The sequence below is a fragment of the Schistocerca gregaria genome, chromosome 4 (assembly GCF_023897955.1).
Source record: "Schistocerca gregaria isolate iqSchGreg1 chromosome 4, iqSchGreg1.2, whole genome shotgun sequence".
NCBI lineage: Eukaryota > Metazoa > Arthropoda > Insecta > Orthoptera > Acrididae > Schistocerca > Schistocerca gregaria.
In genome coordinates, this window is record NC_064923.1 from 191275729 (window position 1) to 191302382 (window position 26654).

The window sequence follows — 26654 nt, forward strand, 5'->3', positions numbered from 1 at the left end:
GCCGGCCGCTGTGGCTGAGCGGTTCTAAGCACTTCAGTCCGGAACCACGCGGCTGCTGTAGTCGCAGGTTCAAATCCTGCCTCGGGCATGGATGTGTATGATGTCCTTAGTGAGGTTTAAGTAGTTCTTAGTCTAGGAGACTGATGAGCTCAGATGTTAAGTACCATAGTGCTTGGAACCAATTTTTGTATCTATTGCTCCGTAGTCCAGGTTTTGAGGCTTCGGCACCATGTTTTTCTGTTACGTGAATGATTAGTGACTTTGGAATCACAGCTTGCCCTGCAGTTGCCTGGTTATGGAGCTCATGTTGTCTTTATTATGACAATGTTCGAGAGGGTGACATTCACCTCATCAGGGACTTTTGCATCTGTAATTCTATTATTTTTCGGCACAATCCTCATGAATGACGATCTATCACGATGACTCAGTAGAGGCTTTGGTCCTCGTTGTGACTTGGTGGATGATGTCCTCCGCTTTCCCTATGTGTTGTATAAATCTTCCATACGGTCTCTCTTCAAACTCGAAACACTTCGTCTGTCTTGGTTATGGAAGCGATCACCATACAAACACCAACAATTTGCACGCGTTAGTATTCATTTGGTATTAGCTCACACATAATGCACTCACAATAACATCGAACTCTGTGCTGGCCACAACTGACAGTTGCAAGGACAAAAACGTTGCACAGGCACTGTCCATTGTCAAATACAACAGCGAAACCTGCAGCTTCGGCAAGAATCTGCATCTATGTTCAAGAATGTATTACTCTTGGTGTTTCCATATTAACGTCCCGCCGTTGCATATCACGTCTGTCAAATAAATAACTCAGGGTCTAGCCTTTATGACTCAGCCCTCAGTGTGAGACATTTCTTCCTGACAGGGAGCTAGCCGAGTGGCCTATCCTGTTGTCCGAAACCATCCCCTGTCTCGCAAGAAAGGCGGCACAATCTGGCCAATTAGGAGATTTCGCTACCTCACACGAACTATTTGTCTATCATTACTTCGTTAATTATGCTAATTTTCTCGATCAGATTTATATAGGATAACCCAGGGTAGAACGGGGTACAGGGGCAGAATGAAGATGTACGTGTTTTCGTGTCAAGGAGGTGCTGCCAACGATCGGCAGTAAGTAGAACCAGTTCAGACAGTTACTGCTCAACCTTGCAGCCATATTTGTTTGGTTTTCGTAAGTGTTGGACCGTGAAGTGTTCGTTGTGCTGATTTTTGCTCTTAATAATCTTTAGTTGTATGCGGTTAAATGTTTGTTTTCGTATTTGTGTTTAGTGGCCTTACCTCCATAGCCTAAATCACGTATCTGGGACGGAATGGGGAACTACCCCATTCTGCCCAGCTTCATTTTTAACAAAGAGGTAGCTTTTTTTGGCTCCTAATCTGTTTTTCTTTCGATTTCAGATGGTTCGAGTATATAAGAGAAAAACAAATAGGCAGTCATGGTCTACAGAGGCTATGAACAATGCTGTGGAGGCAGTTAATTCTGGCCGTTGTGGATAATTGGAGGCTTCAAACCAATTTGACTTTCCCCAGAGTACTCTGGAAAGATACGTTAAAAAGAGAAGGGAAAACCCTGACTACAAAATTGATAAAATGGATTGGAAAGTTTAAAAACGTATTTACAAAAGAACAGGACATTTAGCTCGTTAAGTACTTAAAAAGTTTGGAGGCTAGGTTATTCGGCTTAACAATAAAAGTTTGTGTAACCAAGCTAATCAGTTAACTGTACGAAATGGCATTGCTCATAGATTTTAAAATGAAACTGCAGGCGAAGATTCAGCCAACGTATTCCTTAAAAGACATCCTACTTTATCTGTTGGCAAACCCAAAGCAACATCTGGTGCAAGAGCCGTGGATTTAAATAAAGTAGCTGTTGATAGGTTTTTTGTTCGTTACTGGCAAACGTAACTGAGAAACACAAACTAATGGCTTCTCAAATATTTAATTGTTAAGAAACAGGCGTTTCGATTAATCCTAAAAAACAATCAAAGATCATAGCTTGCAAGGGGAAACGTCAAGAAGGATCGTTAACATCTACAAAAAGGGGCGAAACTGTAACTTGCCTCATTTGTATGTCAGCAAGAGGAGCTTACATGCCTCCAAGAAGAAAGAATTTGAGTTAGGACTGGCACCAGGAGGTTGGGCTGATGTCCACAGTACCGGATGGATGACCATAGAGTCATTCTTTGTATGATTTCGAATATTTGTGGGATTTTCTAATCTTCCCAGTTCTTTTTATATTAGATGGCCGCTCAACACGTACCAATAACATTGGCAATATAGTCTACGCGACAGATAGTGGCGTTTCGTTGCTATGTTCACCACCACACTGCTGTCACCGACTTCAGCCGCTTGATGTTTCTTTTATGAAGTCTTTAAGTCTTCATTATAGTGACGAGCTTTGAAAGCGGGTACAAAGCAACCCAGGGAAAGTCGTAACTCTCTTTCAAATTTCAACGCTTTTTGGTTCAGTTTTCATTAGAAGTCCAACAGTGAATATGGACCACGGACCCATCGGTATTCACCGATGCAGATTTCCTCCTGGCAGACACAGCTGACATCGGACTTGATGAGCCGTCAGATAAAGAGGTTTTCAACTTTTTACCCAATTGTGCGACGGTTTCTCCTTACTGCTGTTAATTTATGAATTCATCAAGGGTCAGAAATGCACTGTCTCTTTCTATTATCTTTTCTACAGGTAAGTTATCAAGAGGATACCTTTAATCGTAGTATCGTTTTCTGGAACAGGCCGAACTGGTAGTCTGTATCTACAGGATGGTTATAATTAAACCTGCCCTACTTGAGGCAGTCTCATGAAGAACTAGAGATCACAGGACAATGAAATTCTGTGGTAACATTAATGAAGGACATGCGGAAGAAAAATAATGAGTAGATCATTGAAAGAAACACGTTTTTATTTCTACACATGACGGTAACTTTTATTACTTGCGTGCCATGTTTACGTTCCAGGTTACAAACGTTGCTGATTGTGACGACCATCTGTATTTTCGTCAGCTTGGAACGGCACTATAGATTGCTCTACTGGTGCCCGAAACATGTTTTCGAACAGTGGTCCGTGGAGTGTTGATGTGTCGTGACACACCTCGTGCACTGCTTCAAGATAGCACGTTGTGTCCAGCGTTGTCAGATTTGGCAACAGTATCTTCTTCAACAATCTTTGAGGCAGTTGGCTGTCGGCCACTCTCTGAAGCTGTTCCCAAATCGCCAGTTGATTATAGCTCCTCAGACATGCGGAAAGAGGACCTCTCCGTATTTCTTTAACTCGTCGACACTCTCAAACAGCTTTTGATAAAACAGCTTTACGAGTGAAGTCCAGCTAACCTTGCCCTCACCCAAGTTTACTGCTTTCGTTCATACTGGATGAATAAGTACTGTATGCTCTCAGGAGGGCCTTAGTCGATGAGTGAGATGGGTGTGGGCTTCAACGTAGCGACCATCTCGTGCACAGTGTTCCAACGACGACTGGAACGTCTGACAATCCAGTCGCAGGAGATGGCCTAGAGCGCATGACGGAAGGACGCGGAAGGAAGTCGGCTGTGTCCTTTCAAGGGAATATTTTTTGTAGGAAGAGTAATGCAGTTTAATTTTGTACTGAGAAATATTTTTCTTTACATGTCGTCGTTTTAGAGTTACTCAAGAAAAATTTTAAAAAGTGACCCCGATGCTCCGACCACAAGGTCAGGAATTTTAGTATGTTGTTCATCTCACACCTCTCTGCCACTGCACAAAAATTTGCGACTACTCTATTTATTTCCTTTTTCCTACGGTGACTGTGCCTTTTCTTTCTGCAATGTATTTTATTTCTTCCAGATCCGTTTCGTCTTACACTTCAAGGAATTTTCAGTGGCATCTAGAAAGTTATAGTTTTCTTTATATACATATTTTTAAACGGTTCAGTACAAATATTTCTCACAAAAACAAAATTTTTTAGAGTCCATTGAAGACGCCTTAAAGTAAAAGGAGAAATGCGTCTGGAAGAAATAAAGTACCTGGCAGCAACAAAAGGCGGTTTTTACATCAAAACATATATTTCTGTGATTTCTGCATATGTTGACCACACAAACAAACTGGTCACAAGACTTAGCCTATCGTTCTCTGTTTCCGTTCCACCAAATCACGAAACTGGTTGGTTGATTTGAAAGAGGGGACCAAACAGATAATTCAACAGTCCTAGCGGATGAGGGAAGGACGGGAAAGTCGGCCGTGCCCTTTCAAAGGAACCATCCCGGCGTTTGCCTAAAGCAATCCAGAAAAATCACGGAAAACCTAAATCGCGATGGCCGGATACGGGTTTGAACCGTCGTCCCCCTGAAAGCGAGTCTAGTGTACTAACCACTGCGCCAGCTCGCTCGGTATCACAAAAGCCCCCGCACGTTAGCACACAAGCAGTTTATGCCAGATGTTTTCTACGCCGTCTGAATTGGCAGAAGTTGAGGATGCTATACAAATCCACTTAACAAACGACATGGGAGGATGTCGCTGGGTACAATTCTGCCGAACGCTAATATTTTACTTCAAGGTGCTGCATCATTTCAACAGTTACATTATATGGACGACTCACCTCTCGGCTTTTGAGAGAGAAAAGTAATCCTTGAGCCGCCGGAATTTCTTTACTCCACAATCGATAAGTGATTCACCGTATCTTCTGACCTTTCAAGCTCCACTCCAATTGTATTCAAAAATAGTCACTAGAAGTAGCAAATCATTTCAAATGATTTGAGATGTTAATACGTGATTCAACAGATGTTGAAAGATAAAACAGCGCGTCTATAAGTGGACAAAAGATGAAGCAATGGTAATGGCGTGAACACCAGGACTGCACACAAAAAATTGCTTTTCTGTCCATATTCATGCATTTTTTCGATTACGAGATGTCAAAAATTAAGATAAGAAAGTACGTGTGAATCCATTAGTATGTCGTCTGGTGGTAACCCGGTTGATATTTTGATAAAGTGTCACGAAGTTTCAAAGCGTTTAAGTAACTTAATTTTTTACGTTAAAGATAATTACAAAGATTTCCTACCTGTCCCGCGAGTGAGTGTGTGTACAAAAAGGAAGATCACTGGTCAAGCGATTTCTTATTACTACTACTGGAATATGATTTTATGTGTGAAATGTGTTAGTGCATACTTTAAATTAAATGGGAACTACGGCGTCACTTTAGTAAAAAGATAACAGCCTTACTGTAACTGTGTAGGAGTAACGTCCTGTTGCGGAAACTGAAATAACAAAGTAGAATTTGAATATGTGTTTGTTTTCGTATACCGCTGTCATTGTTTATATAAATGAGAAGACCAACAAGTCAGTGTATTCGTCATTAAAATAGCTGAAGCAAAGGGTAAGCTTCTATACTAGGAACATGAGAAGCTGGGCTTGCGATCTCATAGGCCTAGTCTAACATTAATCATATTCCCCATAGAAGTGCACTTAAGGATAGATTTTCATTTATTTAGCCGGCCGCTGTGGCCAAGCTGTTATATGCGCTTCAGCCTGGAACCGCGCGACCGCTACGGTCGCAGGTTCGAATCCTGCCTCGGGCATGGATGTGTGTGATGTCCTTAGGTTAGTTAGGTTTAAGTAGTTCTAAGTTCTAGGGGACTGATGACAGATGTCAAGTCCCATATTGTCAGAGCCATTTGAACCATTTTTTTTTTACTTTATTTATATTCGCAAAATGTATTTAACCTTGGTACAAATTATTGACAACATTTTTTAGGCTGGTATTATTCTGCGGTTTGGGGCTCAATTTTCATATTAAGACCTGTCCTCGAAGAGGCACAAGGACCGGATTGTTGGCATGCAGACTGTCGCTTTTCCCTTGCTTCATTTTCGATTGGAAAAGGGATGAGAATGACTACTTGGAATTCAATGTACCCTCCGTCATGATGGCTTGTGGAGTAATAATGTAAATAGATGTAGAACTTTTGTTAGTTGTCAAACGTCCGGTTTGCCTATTATAGAAGAAACACTCTTTTATTTCCTTCATCCTCAACCGACGTACTGGTTAATACATGGCGCGGCAGAAACGACTAAGCAGTTTATATCGATTAGCGCTGGGGTTGTGTTGGGGGTAGGCAGTTGCATCTGGTTTGTCTTTCTTCCGTCAGAGACCCCATTTCAGTAGCCAACATGGTCTGGACCCGAGTACATCGTGGTTTTGCCGTTCGCGCTTATTACGAAAACAAGAGATCTGTGATCGGTACACAACGAGCTTTTCGGCGACACTTCAATATTCCACGCAACAATGACGTCCCTAATGCAATTCGGTCATGAGTTCGGCAGTTGGTGGAAACTGGTAGCACACTAAGAATAGATACACATGGCCGACGCAGATCTATCAGAACGCCATAAAATATGCACCGGGTGAGAACAGCCGGTCAACAACCGTCGCAACGTTCTGCTCGGCGACATACTGTTGCATTGGGGATTTCAGACAGCAGTTTGAGAAGGATTCTGCAAAGCGAATAATGATTGCTCAAGAATTACGCCCGGCAGACTACACCAACCATCAAAATCTGTGTGAGCAGATCCCTCCGAATGCAGTTACTTCAGAGTAATGACAGGGCACATTTTCATCTTAATGGGTGCGTGAATAAGCAAAACTTTCGCTACTGGGCTGCAAATAACCCCCGAATTATTCATGAAAGAACGCAACATTCTCCTAAAGTGACCGTGTGGTGTGCCATATCACAATTTGACGTGGTAGGCCCTTACTTTTTTGAGGAGGAAGGAGTTATCGTGACAGTGAATTCCACGTTTTATGTTGGAATATTGCAAAATTTTCTGCAACCCACAATGGACGAGACTGTTGAAGAACATGGACTGGGGGACGTGTGGTTCCAACTGGGAGCTACTGCTCACACATCTCGAATTTCACTTGATGTTTTGAGAGAAATGTTTCCGGGACGCCCCGTCTCTTTGAGAGGTGACGTCTGGTGGCCTGAGCGGTCACCATACTTGAGCATTTGTGACTGCTTTCTTCGGGAGTGTATGAAGGAAAAAGTTTTCAAAAGCCGGCCTCTTACCCTACCAGAATTAAAAGAGCGAATTATTGACGAAGTGAATACCATACCCCGCGATCTGTGTGCAAGAGCTGCTAGAAACTTCAGGGATCGTCCACAACAATGTATTGGTGTAACGGCCGCTATCTTGAGAATATTATTTTCAAAACTAAATGTATGTAAAATTGTATATTATACTAAATCAGAAAACAAAAAAAGGTTTTTTTCTCAGTACGTCCAGATTTACTTGCTATTGCTCCGTAAAACTGTTTAGTCGGTTCTGCCACACTCTGTATAAGCAGCCCAGAAACGACTGTTTCAGGCAACAGTTTGCAAAACAAAATAGCACAGAAAAGTGAAACTGGTAGATACGAAGCTGTTTTCTGATACGTTGACATTATTATATTTATACATGCTGCAGCCAGTGGGGCGGTTTAGTTCCACAATCAGAAGGCTGCCACTGCAACTCCATCTGTACAGTTGGCTCTAAATAGCAGGCCAGTGCTTGAAGAACTTTCCACCGAGCTTTGCTGGATGCCATACAATACGAGTTCGTCACCACAGTACCTCAGCGAGGTAACAATTGTGTTCAGTCAACGTTTGACATAGCTGACGTGAGTATACTCATGTGCTTGACAAGCTAAAAAATACTCCTGTCGGAGCAATCGTAGCACAGAAAAAGCTAATACATTCCTCTGTAACTCTGACAGAAAAATGGGGAGGCAGCTGCTTCAATGCTTATGCCGACTTCTTCGCACATCCTGGCCGTTGTCTCCTGCTCAGTTAATTTCACTCTGGGTCTCACAGTCATTGTCCTTGTTCCATTCTTTTTCTCTACCATTGCCACTGTCTCTTCCTTCCTCGCTTACAGTCTGCATTCCTTCTCGTCAACCACCGTAGTCTCATCGCCACACATGTCCTGGAAATGGTTTTCTCGGCGTTTTGACCACTAGACCAGGAACTTTAGCTCTTGGGGATAGGGATGGGGGGAAATTTGGAAAACGTTTTCGTGTTTAAGGTCGTCGGTTTGGGGGTGCGGGTCGGAGTTTCGACATCAAGCTTTTGTATGGTCTCCACTCATCGTTCATTTCCGTTGTCCCTTCCTTCATTTGGTCTCACTGCTACTATCTCCATCAATCTTTCTCGGTTACTGCCGCTGTGTCTCACTGTCCATCATTACCTCCTCTCCCTTTGGCTCCGACTGCTATTGTCTTCATCCATCTCTACTTCTCTTTAACTGACACTTTCTCCCAACATCAATGTCTCCTCTCTCCTTCTCTAGGAATGGCACTGTGATCTCTTTCTTCCATCGTCATTGTCTCGCTACCCACTTTCAGCACGAAAAACGTCGAATACGTTCGCACGCCAAAAGTTATGGAGAAGAAGACGAAGTGAAGATTGATGCAGCTGGTTCACCGATTTTCTGTGAGACTCTTATAACGAAAAGCATATTCGCTCTTTTTTGTACTCAATCAGGCGCATTTTGCGCTGGTTCCCTTATCCCCTCCTCCCCCCCCCCCCCCCCCATGAACCATGGACCTTGCCGTGGTGGGGAGGCTTGCGTGCCTCAGCGATACAGATAGCCGTACCGTAGGTGCAACCACAACGGAGGTGTATCTGTTGAGAGGCCAGACAAACGTGTGGTTCCTGAAGAGGGGCAGCAGCCTTTTCAGTAGTTGCAGGGGCAACAGTCTGGATGGCTGACTGATCTGCCCTTGTAACAATAACCAAAACGGCCTTGCTGTGCTGGTACTGCGAACGGCTGAAAGCAAACGGAAACTACGGCCGTAATTTTTCCCGAGGGCATGCAGCTTTACCGTATGATTAAATGATGATGGCGTCCTCTTGGGTAAAATATTCCGGAAGTAAAATAGTCCCCCATTCGGATCTCCGGTCGGGGACTACTCAAGAGGATGTCGTCATCAGGAGAAAGAAAACTGGCGTTCTACGGATCGGAGCGTGGAATGTCAGATCCCTTAATCGGGTAGGTAGGTTAGAAAATTTTCAAAGGGAAATGGACAGGTTAAAGTTAGATATAGTGGGAATTAGTGAAGTTCGGTGGCAGGATGAACAAGAGCTCTTCTCAGGTGACTACAGGGTTATAAACACAAAATCAAATAGGGGTAATGCAGGAGTAGGTTTAATAATGAATAGGAAAATAGAAATGCGGGTAAGCTACTACAAACAGCATAGTGAACGCATTATTGTGGTCAAGATAGATACGAAGCCCACACCTGCTACAGCAGTACAAGTTTATATACCAACTCGCTCTGCAGATGACGAAGAAATTGAAGAAATGTATGATGAAATACAAGAAATTATTCAGATAGTGAAGGAAGATTAATATTTAATACTCATGGGTGACTGGAATTCGAGTGTAGGAAAACGAAGAGAAGGAAACGTATTAGGTGGATCTGGACTGGGGCAAAGAAATGAAAGAGGAAGCCGCCTGGTAGCCTTTTGCACAGAGCACAACTTAATCATAGGTAACACTTGGTTCAAGAATCATAAAAGAAGGCTGTATACATGGAAGAGTGTATCGTGAATATCATTAATCCTGTAAAATGTCAAACGCCGACATCGCTGCCGCCGGACAAAGATCCGGCAAGAACGAGACCAATGACGACTGAAGAGTATCGCTCAACGTGACAGAAGTGCAACCCTTCCCGAAATTGCTACGAATTTCCATGTTGTATCATTAATACCGACACTGGACAGTTGATTACTGGAAACATGTTGCCTTGTGGGACGAGTCTCGTTTCAAACTGTATCGAGTGAATGGACGTGTACGGGTATGGAGACAGTCTCATGAATAAATGCACCCTGCATGTCATCAGGGAACTGTTCAAGTTGGTGGAGGCTCTATAATGGTCTTGGGCGTGTGCAGGTGGCGTGTTAAGGGACTACTGATACGTTTAGATACGACTCTGACAGGTGGCACGTATGTAAACATTCTGTCTGATCGCCTGCCTCCATTCATGTCTATTGTGCCTCCGACTTTGCTCCATCCCACAAGTCCAGAATTGCCACTTGTGGCTCCAAGAACACTTTACGGAGTTTAAACACTTCCGCTGGCCACCACACTCCCCAGAGACGAACATATCCTGGGTGCCTTGCATATGAGATTTCCACCCCCTCATACTCTCACCGATTTATGGGCAGCCCTGCAGGATTCATGGTGTCAGTTGCCTCCAGCACTACTTCAGACATTAGTCGAGTCCATGCCACGTAGTGCTGCGGCACTTCTGCGTGCTCGTGGGTGCCCTACACGATGTTAAGAAGGTGTTCCAGTTTCTTTGGCTTTTCAGTCAATAAGATTAACACACAATCATATCATATCCTACTCAAGTTCGTTTTATATTACTTTGCGTAAAAATGCACAACATTTTAAGTTATACCTAAGCATAAAAAAGAAATAAAACGTAGTTGACTTGCAGTTAAAAAGGATTTAGTGAGGCAACATTTTGCAAGTTTCTGACGCCATCAGGTGGCGTTTTGGAATAATTCCCAAGTTAAGAAAGCCTGTACAGGCATGGAGTGCCCTTCACGCTGAGATAGCGCGCCATAAAGCTCAATTAGTCAAAACAGGTGACTAAAAATATATTTTAGGTAACTAAAAACCCTTGCGATGATCCTAGACCGCTTACCATGCTTACCATGAGTTCACTACCTCAGTTAAACCTAAATTTTAGTCTCAGACCGTAAACCAAATGCGTTTTTTTTTGTGCATATGTACCGGGTTCGCTTGCCGGTGTGGCCGAGCGGTTCTAGGCTCTTCAGTCTGTAACCGCGCTACCGCTACGGTCGCAGGTTCGAATCGTGCCTCGGGCATGGATGTGTGTGATGTCCTTAGGTTAGTTAGGTTTAAATAGTTCTAAGTTCTAGGGGACTGATGACAAGTCCCATAGTGCTCAGAGCCATTTGAACCCTCCACAGGCAAAAGATTCCGGAATAGTCCTCCACTCAGATCTCCGGGAGGGGACTACCGAGGCGGAAGCGAAGTTGAGAAAAAGACTGAATAACCAACGAAAGGATAACGGTTTCCAGTCGGGGCGTGGAATATCGGAAGCTTGAACGTGGCAGGGGAGCTAGAAAATCTGAAAAGATAAGTGCAAAGACCCACTCGGGATATAGTATGTGTCAGTGAAGTGAAATGGAAAAAAAGGCAAGAATTTCTGTTCTGATAAGTGTAGATTAATATCAACAGCAGCAGAGAATGGTGTAAATGGACTAGGGTACGATATGAATAAGAAGGTAGGGCAGAGAGTGTGCTACTGTGAACAGTTCAATGATAGAGTGGTTCTTCTTAGAATCGACGGCAAATCAGCACCTGGAACGGGTGTTCAAAAATACATACCGACAAGACGAAGAGCTAGAGTTAGTAGTGAGAACATTTCAAGGATAATACAGTACGTAAAGAGAGATAAAAGCAAATAGTAATGGGGACTAGACTACAGTCGTAGGGGAAGGATTAGGACAACGGTTACAGGAGAATATGGCTTGGAACTAGGAATAAATGACGAGGAGACAGAGTAACTGAGATCTGTAGTAACAGCGAATTCTCTGTTCAATAATCACAAGCGGTGTATTCCATTATGGATTCCATTATGGTCACACAGTGATTCCGAAATCAGATACAGGATAGTAAGGCGTATCCAGGAGCCGATATAGACTCAGATCACAATGTAGTAGTGATGAAGAGTAGGCTGAAGATTAAGACATAAGTCAAAACAATCAATAAGCTAAGAAGAGCGATACGAAAGTAATAAGGAATGAAGAGATATGTTTGAAGTTCTGTAAGGTTATAAATGGAACAATAAGTAGTAGCTCTGCAAGGAGTTCAGTTGATGAGGAATGGTAACTTCTAAAAACGGAAATAACGGAAGTTGGATGAAAGCATATGTAGAAAAAGGTAACTGCGAAGAAAGCATGAGTAACAGAAGAAATACTTTAGTTGATCGGTGAAAGAAAGAAGTACAAAAATGTACTGGGAAATTCAGGAATATGGAAATGCAAGTCATTGAGGATGAAATGGCTGCATGAAAAAATGAAGAAATCGAAAAAGAATTACTGCTGTAAAAACTGAGTTCGCTTATAGGAAAGTTGGTTGTAATGTTGAGTGCAACGGAAACTCTACTCTCAAATGCAGAGGAGGCAGCTGACAGGTGGAAAGGGTACGTTGAAGGCTTGTATGAATGGGAAGATTTGTCTGATGTGGTATTTGAAGAAATGGGAGTCGATTTGTAAGACATAGGCGATCTAGTATTAGAATCAGAATTTAAAAGAGCTATGGCGGGCTTGAGATCAAATAAGGCAGAAGAGATGGATAACATTCCATCAGAATTTCTAAAATCATTAGGAGAAGTGCAACAAAACGACATCTATTCCCGTTGGTTTCTAAAATGTAGGAGTAAGGCGACACACCATCTGACTTTCGGAAAAATACCATCCACACAAATCCGAAGACTGCAAGAGCCGACAAGTGCGAGAACTATCGCACAATCAGCTTAAGAGCCCATGCATCGAAGGTGCTTACAAGAATAACAGACAAATGAATGGAAAATAAAGTTGAGAATGAGTTAAATGACGATCAGAATAACTTTAGGAAAGATGGAGGCAGCAGAGAGGAAATTCTGACGTTTCAGTTCGTACTGGAAGCAAGACACAAGAAAAATCATGGCACGTTCATTGGATTTGTCGACCTGGAAAGCGTTCGACAATGTCAACTGGTGTATGACGTTCGACATTCGGAGGAAAGCCTGGGTAATCCATAGAGAGAGAGATGGGTAATATGCAACATGAACAAAAGCCAAGAGGGAATAATAAGAGTGGAAGACCAAGAACGCAGTGCTCGGACGATAAAGGGTGTGAGATAGACTTTTGTCCATAATGTTCAATCTCTATACCGAAGAAGCAATGGTGGAAATAAAAGAAAGTTTCAGGAGTGGAATTAATATTCGAAGAGAGAGGATATAAATGATAAGCTTCGCTGATGGCAGTACTACCCTCGGCGAAAGTGAAGAAAAATTACATGATTTGCTGAATGGAATGAACTGTGTGATGAGTACAGTATATGGATTGAGAGTAAATGGAAGAAAGACGAAAGTATAGAAAAATTCATTGGATGAACAGAAATGAGAACGGCGAGAAACTAACATCAGGATTTATGGTCACGAAGTAGATGAAGTTAGAAATCTACTACGTAGCCAGCAAAATAACCAATGACGGACGGATCGAGGAGGACAAAAAAAGAAGACTAACACTGGCAAAAAGGGCATTCCTGGCCTTAGTTTGATGAACAAATTTTTGGGGTTGTACGTTTGGAGCACAGCATTGTATGGAAACATGGGCTGTGGAAAACTGGAACAAAAGAGAATCGAACCGTTTGAGATGCGATGCTACAGACAAATGTTGAAAATTAGATCGACTGATAACGTAAGGAATGAGGAGGTTCTGAGCAGAATCAGAGACGAAAGGAATATGTGGAAAACACAGAGGAGTAGAAGGGACAGGATGACAGGACATCTGTTAAGTCGTATGTCGTTAAAAGTATACAATTTTAGTTAGTACTGTCAAAATGTATTTACTGGAAGAGCCTATTCGAATTTGTGAGAGTCGAAATACTAGCCGATTACTATTATTCGATAACCGTAACCGTGATATTACGAAATGTTCCTTTTCATAGGCTTATTGGAGAGTTTATTACCAACCTGTTTCCATTTTCATTTCAAATTTCATATCGTCTAATTGAAACTGCAAAATAAACGATATCCAGGAAAGCTGCAGCTCGTGTCAGGTACTTAGAGTTGACCGACATGGGTAACTTTTCGTGTCAATATAGCTCCTTTCATAGCTAAGAACCGTGCACAGCTTCCCTAAACTTACTTTGTGAGGTGCCTTGGCTAATAATACGTTGGTGCATAAGTTCGTAGCATTTGTGTTTTGAGTGTTGTTATTCCGGTTCCTATGAGTTTATTTATCAACTGTCATTTTTTTATTTGTCATTTACTGTGGCTATTTGAGTTTACAGATTGTTACGTTGTCGTTTGGATGTAGTGAGTGGAGCTGTGGACACTAGAAACTGCTATACAAGTGGGCAAGTTGAAACATTTCTCGGATATTCTTCTTTTGGGTAATTTTTGAGAATATGTCTCAAGGAGAACAGCGGTTGATTTTTAGTACTTTAAAATGAACATAAACAGTATCGACAGCAACAAAAATCCTTTATTTTTGCGATTATCATTTTCGGTCAGTTTTTGACCATATTCAGACATGATACGAAATTTGAGCTGGAAATCAATTCGCCTGGTCTTGCGCACTCAGATTTTCCCCTTTTCCGTTCTCTAGCGAACAATCTACAGGCAGTTTCTTTTTTGGGTGAAAATGCGCTCCGAACATTTCTCGCCTTAAAAACCATGGATTTCTACGGTTGCGGAATCGGAAAGTTACTCCAGATTTGTAAGGCTGTTGCAAATATTGGCGAAAAATATATTATTCATGACTCAAACCTCTGTTATATGTATCTCTTGTAATTAATAAACATACGGAAAATCGCGGCGAACTTATGCACATGCCTAATAGGTCAGGTTGATGATGGTTAGGTTACACGCTGCTATGTGTAGGGATCATCAAAAACGTACAAACGCTCTCCATTGTTCACAGTATCACCTGATCAGTCTCCGATAGAAAATATATGAAACAAAATTGGTTGTGCTCCACTGCACGTGTATCAGTTGAGGAATATTCTAGTAGTATGTGTGGCTATGTAAGCTACCTGACTAAGGATCCAGAGCCATGCACACAGGGAAATTTCTGGCCAGTTCTAACGGAGAGGTCTTTTCACCTACCGGGAACAATAAGCTGTAATTTGCACGACGCAATATGTATCAGCGCTCCTCTCACAAAGTATTATATTTTCGAATTACTCTTCGTCGTATCTCTCACTCAGCTTGGAAACAATGGTCATGGTGCGACAGCTTTATTACCTCCTGACTGACAAAAGCGGCATTCCCCAGATATCCATTTTGCCAGTCTTCTACTAGAAAGGAAACAAAAAAATTAAATATACTTGCAGTGTAATATCGAAAAAAATTCAATATCTTCGTGAAAACTCATTTTAAATTATGAAGCAGTTGTACAAAGAAATACGAGTTGTATACAAATGTACGGTTACACCTGCTTCGAATGGAATTTTTAAACGTCGCTATGGCAGTGCCTCTTCATAGATCAATAGAAAGCCATTCTTTTCACCTGCATGCTTTGCTACGCATCTGAAAGCTGTCAAAAGCATTACCAGCTGTCACGGATTTCTTAAAGTTGACTCGACTGTAGGAGTGTATTAGTAGTAAAGAAAAAATGTTTTCCACCTTCATGCATAATGCGGCAATTTTTCACGCAGCTTGATGTTTATGACGTCTATCTCCCGCTCTACGTGTCTTACAGTAATATAATTTTGTAGGTTCAGTTAACGGCATACGTGGATAATTCGAGAATGAAATTTTCGCTCTGCAGCGGACCGTGTGCTGATATTTTTGTGGAGATACTGTATGAAGAATTTATTGTGAATCGAGTTAGTAATAGATAAGTAACGAATTTAAGCGTTTTGCACAAGGCAACAAATTTCCACGCGCATCAGTGTTTATGATATGATACATCCTGAATTGTGTGTGTTACCATGATATAAGTTCTTAGTTGCATTTAGTGGTCTATTTGAATCCTGTCTGCGAAATTCATTGCGAATAGAATTAGTGGCAGAGAATTAATAAATTTTAACGTCAATGCTGAACTATGAGAGGCAGGTGATTGTTAACCGAACAAAAAATTGTTCAAATGGTCTGAGCACTACGCCATTTAACTTCTGAGGTCATCAGTCGCCTAGAACTTAGAACTAATTAAACCTAACTAACCTATGGACATCACACACATCCATGCCCGAGGCAGGATTCGAACCTGCGACCGTAGCGGTCAGTCGGCTCCAGACTATAGCGCCTAGAACAGCACTGCCATTCCGGCCGGCTTAACTGAAGACCGATCGTTATGTGACAGTAAGGGGTATGTGTACCAAGTGATTTGAAATCACTGCAGTGGTTTATTGCGAGATGTGGTACATACACAAACACATAAATCAATTTTTATAATAAAATGATAATTAAATGAAGTCACTAAGCTGTCGACAGGCGTTGATATAAATGAACGGGGCAATTGGAAATGTGTGACCCGATCGGGATTCGAACCCGGGATCTCCTGCTTACATGGCAGATTCTCTATCCATCTTTTTTTTCGTCACATTTTTCGTTGCATCTGTTCCCGGTGGACATCCCCTGACACCCGTTGAAGTTCTTAGTTGATCCATTTACTCAATTTTTTTTTTTTTTTTTTTTTTTTTTTTTTTTTTTTTTTTTTTTTTTTTTTTTTTTTTTTTGTTACAGAACGCAGCTAACCCTCTGACCGAACACACTGAGCTGCCGAGTCGGCATCCATTTGAGCCACAGAGGACACAGAGGATAGTGCGACTGCAGGTATTTATCCGTTAAGCGCTCCACGTGAGACCCACATTCCGATCTTAATGTCCACACACTACATTGGTAGTGGCTCTGCCCATTACACTCATTACTCGCGGCAGAAAATTTTATCGAGCCCCGTAAGAGTTCGGGCAACGTGTATGCATCCGCATAGTAGAAGGTCAATGGCGGGTTTGCCTTAACTGTATGATGATGGTATCTGTTCTCTCGGACATGTCCGAATGAGCAGATACCATCTTCATAACATGAGTGTAATCGGCAGGGGTACAATGAATGTAGTGTGCAGACATTAAGTTGGGAATGTGGGTCTCACGGGGACTGTGCAAGGGATAAATCCGAGCAGTTGCACTATCCTCTGTGCCCTCGGTGGCTCACATGGATAGAGTGTCTGCCATGTAAGCAGGAGATCCCGTGTTCGAGTTCTGGTCCGGGCACACATTTTCAACTGTCCCCATTGATGTAAATCAACGCCTGTCGACAGCTTAGGGTCTTAATATAATTATCATTTCATTCTAAGAGAGCAGCATGGTTACTGATGATATCTGTTCTTTCGGACGTGTCCGAAAGAACAGATACCATTCTTCATATATTTTAGCAATATGTATGGATTTGCTTGTTCCCTCTACGGCAGTCTCTCCAGTGAATGTCCGCTCCCGGTAGCTGAGTGGTCAGCGCGACAGACTGTTAATCCTAAGGGCCCGGGTTCGATTCCCGGCTGGGCCGGAGATTTTCTCTGCTCAGGGACTGGGTGTTGTCTTGTCCTAATCATCATCATTTCATCCCCATGGACGCGCCAGTCGCCGAAGTGGGGTCAAATCGAAAGACTTGCACCAGACGAGTGGTCTACCCGACGGGAGGCTCTGGTCACACGACATTTCAGTTCATTTCTCCAGTGAATAGACAAGCGTTTTACATACATGAGGCAAGAGTATACCAATAGGCGATGGCTTTGCTGAGTAGTTCTGGCATGCCGCAGTACCTGCTGACCTCCTCCAGGCTGTGCAGGTAGTCGATGGCTTCCGACGCGTTCTGGACTCGCTTCACGGCCGCTACGTTCAGAGCCTTCGGACCGGGACGCAAGTTCTGGTAGATGTTCTGTAGCCTCAGCAGACCTGAAAACAGGAGAACCATTCGGTTGTGGACTTGAAAATGTTACTGACAACTGATGTGCCTAGGGCACTGGACAGCAAACATGACATAATAAAATAATGACGAAGAACGTTTACTTCAGCGGCTTGACTTTAACTTTCGCTGCTTATGTTTTAAATCATCTTCACTGTTGACCGTAAACGACTGAGCAGACTATGTTCCATGCAGTTCCAAGACAGTAAAACTAAGAAAGTTCCTGTGAATCGAATCTGGAACTTAATTATCCTTACCTAAGCGCTCGCTAACAGAGATGCTTTACCTTACAAATAACTTGGCTTATAAATAACTTAGCTTACAAATAACAGACACAGGCGGTTTTTTTATTGTAATATATTTTATTTTTCGCCCCAAGGGTAGAGTAGGTTATTCGAGGTCTAACCAATTGTAAAACCAAGTTTTTTCTTTTTTCCTACATCCGAATAGCAGGTGAGATGGCAGACGGGCAGAGTGAATGCCAATTGGAAATGGAATACATGGAATTTTCAGTTCTAGCATTTGTTTGACAATCGAAGAGAAACCTCCTGCAGTTCCTCATCAGAAATAGAGGACGAAGATATTGTTACCTCTGAGGTCTGTTCCAGACAGAAATATAAAAACCTAGTACGTGCTTGTGATTGTGTTTTTGTTTGCAACGGAGGTGATGACTTGCTCATCTTCGACTGAAACATGAAGGAGTGTTACCTCGGGATTATTTATCGGAATATTCCACAATAAATGTGAAGTGATCCGTAAAAAGCACAGAGAAATCTTAATGTGAATTCATCATCATCATTACCATCATCAACATCATCAGTCAACTCGAGCTCTTGGTATCCGGCCTCTTTACAGTGCAACGTAGCATCTCTACATATTCTTCCATTTCTGCCGATCTTGGGCTTCGCGTTGTCCGCTCAGTCCCGCTGTTTAAGTCTCTGCATCATCTGTCTTTTTTGGTGAATTGGACTCCAATCTAGTACTTGCTTTGACCACCCGCCATTTTTCTTCGAGTGACATGTTGAGCCCGCTACCATTTCAAGGTATTCACTCTTCCATTATGTCACTAACCTTTGTTACCTGTCGGAATAAAATGCTTTCTTTGGTCTTACTTTGTGTACGCAACATTGAGCTTTCCGTTCCTCTTTGGGTGCTGTGCTCGATTTACCAGACTGTGAGATACGCGTAGCAACTCTGCCTGGGGCATATGGCGGAGGGGAGCCTTAGAGCAAGAGCGTTTCCAGTTTCTGCTGTAGCTCTTCGAGTGTCCGAGGATTGTTTGAGAACACTTGACCGTTCAATTTTCCACACAGCTGAGAACCACAGGGAGAGAGATCAGGCGATCGAGTTGGTCAGGATGACTGTTCTCTCGTCACTGAGTGAGATGTGAAACTTAGGGAAAGCAGGAAAAGGTGTGGACGGGGCCTTATCAGTTACCGTTCATTGCACGGTAAACGTATACACTTTATTTAAGGAAATAATTTGTTAAAAACAATCATTTAAAAAATTGACTGTAATACAAGCTACACTGACGGCTGAAGGCCCCATAAAGAAAGAATTCAAATTTTTTGTCGGCTCAAGGTAACAAGCAAAAGGAATAATTTAAACAAAATATTATTTTTAAAACAATTGACACAATCAGAACAAATGAAGAAGGGAGTGATCCACAGACAGTGCTCCAAAGATCGACCTGGGAAACTCCCTCAAAGGTCAGTAAGGTGAGACAGGCAGCCAAGAGTTATGCTCACTTAAGAGGATGGAAACTCAAACTAGGGACAACTTAAACGCCGACCAGCACACTCGCAAAATCCACCTAAGATGCGATAATCAATACCACCATAGAATAACAGTTAACATCGTCAAATGACAAGCATTTAATTACACAATTTGGCTCAACCAATCCTGGTACGCAGACAGGGTTAAGTCCAAACTGCCTATTCAAAATCTGACTAGATGTACATGGAACACCAAAAGACAATCCTACAAACAACTCAAACAATGCTAAAACAGTCACTATACACCAACAAGATGAACTGCACTTTGACATGAACGCTAAGAACACAGAAACGGTCGAAAGACCAGATACACGTTGTCTACTGAGCCAACCGACCGAACGACCAACCATCGGTCGTAGCAAAGGGAACCGTCGGAGTGTAAAACTGCCAACTGACAGCTTGATGGCATGAGGTCACTTCGACGGACGGACACACACACAAGTGAAAGTTGCACTACTCGAATATAACGATCCATTCAACTTAAACTCGCTGTGGTCTCGCGACCACATCCTTCCATCGGGCAGTGCATATATCACCAGCTCCGTCGGCGAGAACTGGCGCTTTCGGACCTCAGTGCTGCTCCGTCCCAACTGAACTCCAACAAACGACCACACGGAAACACTAGAGGTCGCTCCAAAGGTAGTAACACAACACTCGCTACGGACAAGCGCCGCTGCTGCCACTGACGGACTGACAAAGCAAGCAAACGTAGTGGCGCACGTGATCGGACTAAGAAAACGAGAGGTCACAATCCGAATACACGGCACCAACCTGTCAACGGCACAAACGCGAGCCGGAGCACAGCTCACGGAGTGCCTCTTGCACTCGTGATGAGATTATCAAAGCGGTGTTTGCTGTTGCTGTCTTGCTGAAAATATTCACATAGTCATCTTCTGTGAGGTGATGCACGCAACAATTAAAGTTTCTATGTGTACATGTGAATATTATCCATTTAGTGATAGAGTCGCACTACAGCGCTTAAATCACACGTTGCGCACCAAACATCACTCTTACGATTATGCAAAGGCACTTCAAAGTACTGGAGGAATTTTCCCGTGCCTAACTGCACATGTTCTGCGACTTCACGTACTCTGAGCTAGACCTCATCTGAAGAAATGAGAAAGTAAGGATCCAAAAGCACTCATATCACTTCACTCAGATACCACCAGCAGAACTCAACCCGCGGATATTCGTCTGGTCGATTTTGACGCAAGCATTACTGTGATGAGAACTTCTCCAGGAATTAACAAGGGTCTATTGCACGTCAGTCTTCTATAAACGCTACTGCCCATTAAAATTGCTACACCAAGAAGAAATGCATATGATAAACGGTTATTCATTGGACAAATATATTATACTAGAACTGACAAGTGATTCAATTTTTACGCAATTTGGGTGCATCAAAAAATGGCTCTGAGCACTATGGGACTTAACATCTATGGTCATCAGTCCCTTAGAACTCAGAACTAATTAAACCTAACTAACCTAAAGACGTCACACAACATCCAGTCATCACGAGGCACAGAAAATCCCTGACCCCGCCGGGAATCGAACCCAGGAACCCGCTCGTGGGAAGCGAGAACGCTACCGCACGACCACGAGCTGCGGACCTGGGTGCATCGATCCTGAGAAATCAGTCCCCAGATCAACCACCTCTGGCCGTAATAACGGCCTCAAATACGCCTGGGCATTGAGGCAAACAGAGCTTGGATGGCGTGTACAGGTACAGCTGCCCATGCGGCTTCAACACGATACCACAGTTCATCAAGATTGGCGTATTGTGACGAGCCAGTTGCTTGGCCACCAGTGACCAGACGTTTAGAATTGGTGAGGGATCTGGAGAATATGCTGGCCAGGGCAGCGGTCGAACATTTTCTGTATCCAGAAAGGCCCGTACAGGACGTGCAACATGCGGTAGTGAATTATCCTGCTGATAAGTAGGGTTTCGCAGGGATCGAATGAAGGGTAGAGCAACGGGTCGTAACACATCTGAAATGTTACGTCCACTGTTCAAAGTCAATGCGAACAAGAGGTGACCGAGACGTGTAACCAATGGCACGCCATACCATCACGCGAGGTGATACGCCAGTATGACGATGACGAATACAAGCATCCAATGTGCATTCACCGCGACGTCACCAAACACGGATGCGACCATCATGATGCTGTAAACAGGACCATGGATTCATCCGAAAAAATGATGTTTTGTCATTCGTGCACCCAGGTTCGTCGTTGAGTACACCATCGCAGGCGCTCCTGTCTTTGATGCAGCGTCTAGAGTAACCGCAGCCATGGTCTCCGAGCTGATAATCCATGCTGCTGCAAACATCGTCGAACTGTTCGCGCAGACGGTTGTTGTCTTGCGAACGTCCCCATCTGTTGACTCAGGGACGTGGCTATACGATCCGTTACAGCCATGCAGATATGATTCCTGTCATCTCGACTGCTAGTGATACGAGGCCGTTTGGATACAGCACGGCGTTCCGTATTACCCTCCTGAACCCACCGATTACATATTCTGCTAACAGGCATTGGATCTCGACCAACGCGAGCAGCAATGTCGCGATACGATAAACTGCAATCGCGATAGGCTACAATCCGACCTTTATCAAAGTCGCAAACGTGATGCTACGCATTTCTCCTCCTTACAAGAGGCACCACCACAACGTTTCACCAGGCAACGCCGGGCAACTGCTGTTTGTGTATGTCATGTCATGTCATGTCAGCACGTTGTAGGTGTCACCACCGGCGTCAATCTTGTGTGAGTGCTCTGAAAAGCTAATCATTTGCATATTACAGCATCTTCTTCCTGTTAAATTTCGCGTCTGTAGCACATCTTCGTGGTGTAGCAATTTTAATGGCCAGTAGTGTATTTTCTAGGTCCCTTTTATTTTTCCACACTGTACAAGAGCCATGTCTTAGTTCATTTCTTTATTAGCTTAAAACGATTAGTTATTTAAATTGCGCAAAATATGTTACGAAATATACAGGGTGAACATTAATAAAACCGTCAAACTGCAGGAATGATGTATGACTAGAGAGAAAGGTTCTATGGATAAGTGTCCAGAAATTCACCGTTGCCACTGTTGATGGCGCTAATGAATGACAGTTCCTCTTACTGTGTACTGTGTGTTTGTTGTGTCTACTTGGCTGCGTAACTGTCGCAGGGTACTGCAAGCAGCCGAATCATCCGGCATTTACGTTGGGAACAACCAGAGATGCTGTTTCCGTACGGCCAAGCAGATGGGAACGGTCGGGAGACAGCACGGCTACACCAAGACAAGTACCCTCACAGACACCAACCGCACCACACAACGGAACAGGCCAATTCTTGCAGCAGGACGAAAGTGGAAGGAGGCGGTGAACTGTGCGTACACCGGATTTGGAGGACGGCATTGAACAAGATACTGAGATGAACCGTAGTGCAAGCTCCAAGCATATGGTCCAGCTACGTGGTGTAAGCCGAAGTACGACTATGGGTGTCCTGCATGACAACCGTTACTATACCTATTACGCCCAATCCCATGGAGGCAACTTTTAAAATATGGCCACTTTGAACATGTGTTGTGGCGTAGATGCGAGGTAGCTCTGAACTGTGATCCGGAACGATTAGTTGTCGTTACACGTGCACCGTCCACTTTCGGACACATCTTTATAGGACTTTTTTTTCCTCAATTTCCAGGTACGAATCCGTCCCTGCAGTTCGTCGGTTTTATCAATGTTAACACTGTATGTACAGTCTACCTTATGTAAGTATATGAGGCTGAGGAACATCAGTGTGCCTTCCCTAACTTGTAAACAGTATCTACACTAGTAGACAAATGTTATTATATAAATGAAATAAGTGCTTTATTTCAGAATACAGCGGTGCAAGGGACGCGACACAAGGTAATGTAAGTACATATCATGTTCAGTACAACATTATTCGAAATGTGTTCAAAATATTTCTAAATAGTAAATAAATATAAAATGTTAGGAGAACAGGGAAGAGAAAGAAGAGGTGGGCACCCGGGTACAGGCATGGTTCAGTAGGCAGACGCAAACAAATTTCGGCAAAGTCATTGATCTTGTCTCACAGTGAGATAAATATTCTTACAGTTAAGGTGATTAATTTCGAAATAATTAAATGTTTACTTACATGGTCAGTCTTGGCTACCAAGTCTAGTATGTATCCTGGCATTGGTCCGCGGTCCAATTGCACAATCTCCAGCACCACGCCAATGAAAAATTTTCGAATCAGAAAACAAATATACGTACCGGGTGACGTAGAAGTTCACCGACAATATTTCGGAAACTGTTAAGGGATGTTTTTAGAATATTTTGGCACACAGGAGATAGGGAAAATAATGTGAACACCTGTAATTACTTGGGAATGGTTTATTAATAAGAGGTTGAACTGCGATCTGTCAGTAACACAGCTGCGATTCTTCTAGGAATACTGGCATACAATGATTGTATAGTCTCCAGCGAAATGTTATGCCACTCTTCGATCAGAACCTTCTATAACTCCTGTAGTGACAAGGGAGGGGGAAATCTGCCCCGTAGTCTGTTCTCCAATACCGCCCACAAGGTTTCGATACTGTTGAAGTCAGGAACTTTCTTAGCCATGGAAGACGCTGCAGTTTAGTTACATGCTCCTCTAATAGCGATTGTACTGTCCTGGCTGTGTGAATGGGTGCATTATCATCTGAAATATGGCATCATTGTTGGGGAACAACATCTGAATCATGAGGTGTACCAGATCACATAAAATGTCCACATAATCGTTGACTGTAACAAGGCCTTTGAGACTAATGATGGGACCAGCGGAATACTGCGATATGGCTGCAAACACCATCAAACCTCTTCCTCCATGCTCAACCGCTGGACTCCAGCAATCAGGATTGTAGGGTTCTTTTGGCGTTCTCCAGACGTTAACCCGTCGCGAGTTGGAAATAACGAAGACGTTGATTCGTCGGACCAGATGAAGTGTTTCCACTGATCAGTCGTCCAGGATTTATGCCCCTGACATAATGTTTTTAGCTTCTTTGCGTTGATTGTCTTTACACAGCTCGTCCTCGAATATTCGCTTTATGAAGTCTTCGGTGGACAGTGTCGATGGGAACGGAGTCACGCAGATGGCTATTGAGTTCTGCAGTCACTTTAGTAGCCGACGTTTTGTGTTGTTTTAACACAATTCGTCTTAGCGTACGACGATCTCTGTCATTTAGTTTTGAAAAAAATGTTCAAATGGCTCTATGGGACTCAACTGCACTGGTCATCAGTCCCCTAGAACTTAGAACTACTTAAACCTAATTAACCTAAGGACATCACACACATGCATGTGCGAGGCACGATTCGAACCTGCAACCGTAGCGGTCTCGCGGTTCCAGACTGTAGCGCCTAGAACTGCTTGGCCACTCCGGCCGGCATTTGTTTTGATTTGCTCCCACAATACGTTTATACGATGTTGTCTTCTCATGTTTTGTGTAGGCTGTTATGACTGTTGAAATAGTTGCTCTCGAAACTTTCAATAAGTCGGCTGTCATGATAACTGATGCGCCAGCTAATTGTGCCCTCACAATCTGCCCTCTTTTGAACTCTGTTAGGTCTTTCATTGCACGTCGACCTCGGCCCCTAAACGCAAATACGAAGTGTGCTCTACTCATAAGCAAACTTCATTGATGACTAGTCCGTAATGAAGACGCACAGTCCAGCGCGACTCGTGCTTCACCTGCGTTGTTGACCGTCAAACGCAACCATCCAAGTACTAGCACTGTTCACATTATTTTGCCTATCCCCTGTAAGTGACCCAAGTTTTCACGTGTCCCGTAACACTGAAATTACATTTCGTGTACTTTCGTACCCTTTGTATCGATATTGTAAGGAAAATACCTGCACAAGGGTGCAAATGTTGACGGAACGCCGTGTGTGTCCTGTTTACGAACAAGACTCGTTCCATTCCCTCACGGTACTTTTTGTTGACAACAGTTACTCCTACTTTATTCACGGTCCTCATAGTTGCATTCAGTGGTGCACTGCATTGTTTCTGGTTTTGTTTTCCTGGCAGTGTTAGTTGTACTTTAATAGCGATACACTTCATGCAAACATAGGAGCACCCGCATGCACAGTAGGGAAAATGGAATGCAAGGGAAAAGCAAAGAGGTTAGAGACGGCACGAGCATACAAAGGAAAGTGTAAGCGGATTTGCTTTAGAAACTTAGCAATGTAAAACGTACAATTTGGTCGTAAACAGGTACATATATTTTAAAAAGCTGTCCACTGATATTTTGAGTAATTCAGTCACAACTGCACATTACAAATAATACAGTTCATCGCTTAACATAATATTACACATATTTCATGGTGACTATTTTCACACGCAAAACGTCTTTTAAAACTGCCTCAGGCTACATTTATTCATTTTCAGTATACGTATGTGTTTCACTTCAACTGGCAGTGTAACTTGATTCATTTCCACCTGCGAATCAGTATTGATTCCATCACTATGACTACTACTATTCGAGTCTGTACCACTTCCCACATTTATGGTCATCTACAGCACTTGGTCCAGTAAACATTCACTTGAATTACACTTCTCTTCAATTTTATTTACGTGCTCAAAGCGTTCCTTCAAATCCTCTTCTGTTATGGAAGTAGTTTGTTCATCTATAAGTGTTAATGACGTGGCCGTGCTGAATGTCACATTGCGTTCAGAAACACCGCTCTTGACTGCTGCCCGTATCAGCTATATAGAATTTAATTTTGCGTGGTATTAAGGAAAGTATGGCCGTGGTCGGTTAAAATACTGTCTGTTTTATAAGTAATGGAGCCTGGTTTGTTCATTGTGATCAGTGAATACTGAAGTCTCAGCATGTCCTTGTGGAAAGAAATTCCATCTTCTTTTAACCAATCTCTCCTCGTGGAACTTTATGTTGGAGCACGAGTCTGTTGCTTATTGCGGTAAGGGGTTTTATCTACAACGAGGGCAGTAGGACGTAGCAGATTAGATATTAATCTCTCCGTGAGCCACTTTTCGTAATTATATAAGTCCAAGTCGTTGTCATAATCTCCCTTTCTCCGCCTAGATTTAAGTCTTACGTAGGCATTAGCCACAAAATCGTCCTCCCCGCCCACATCGTTTATGAGAATAATACTTCATTTCGAAACACGTTGCAACCGATGCTGTACTGAACTGTCACTCCATCCGTAAAATACTACGG

At 43.0% G+C, this 26654-nt stretch overlaps 1 protein-coding gene across 1 annotated transcript in view; it reads right to left on the bottom strand.

Annotated features, from left to right (window-relative positions):
* LOC126266667 (glutamate receptor 1-like) overlaps nucleotides 1–26654 on the bottom strand; it is a 438813-nt gene that overhangs the window by 129100 nt on the left and 283059 nt on the right. The window contains exon 5 of the mRNA XM_049971086.1: nucleotides 17535–17667. Within this exon, the coding sequence (XP_049827043.1) occupies nucleotides 17535–17667 (133 nt within the window). The remainder of the gene's footprint in view (nucleotides 1–17534; nucleotides 17668–26654) is intronic.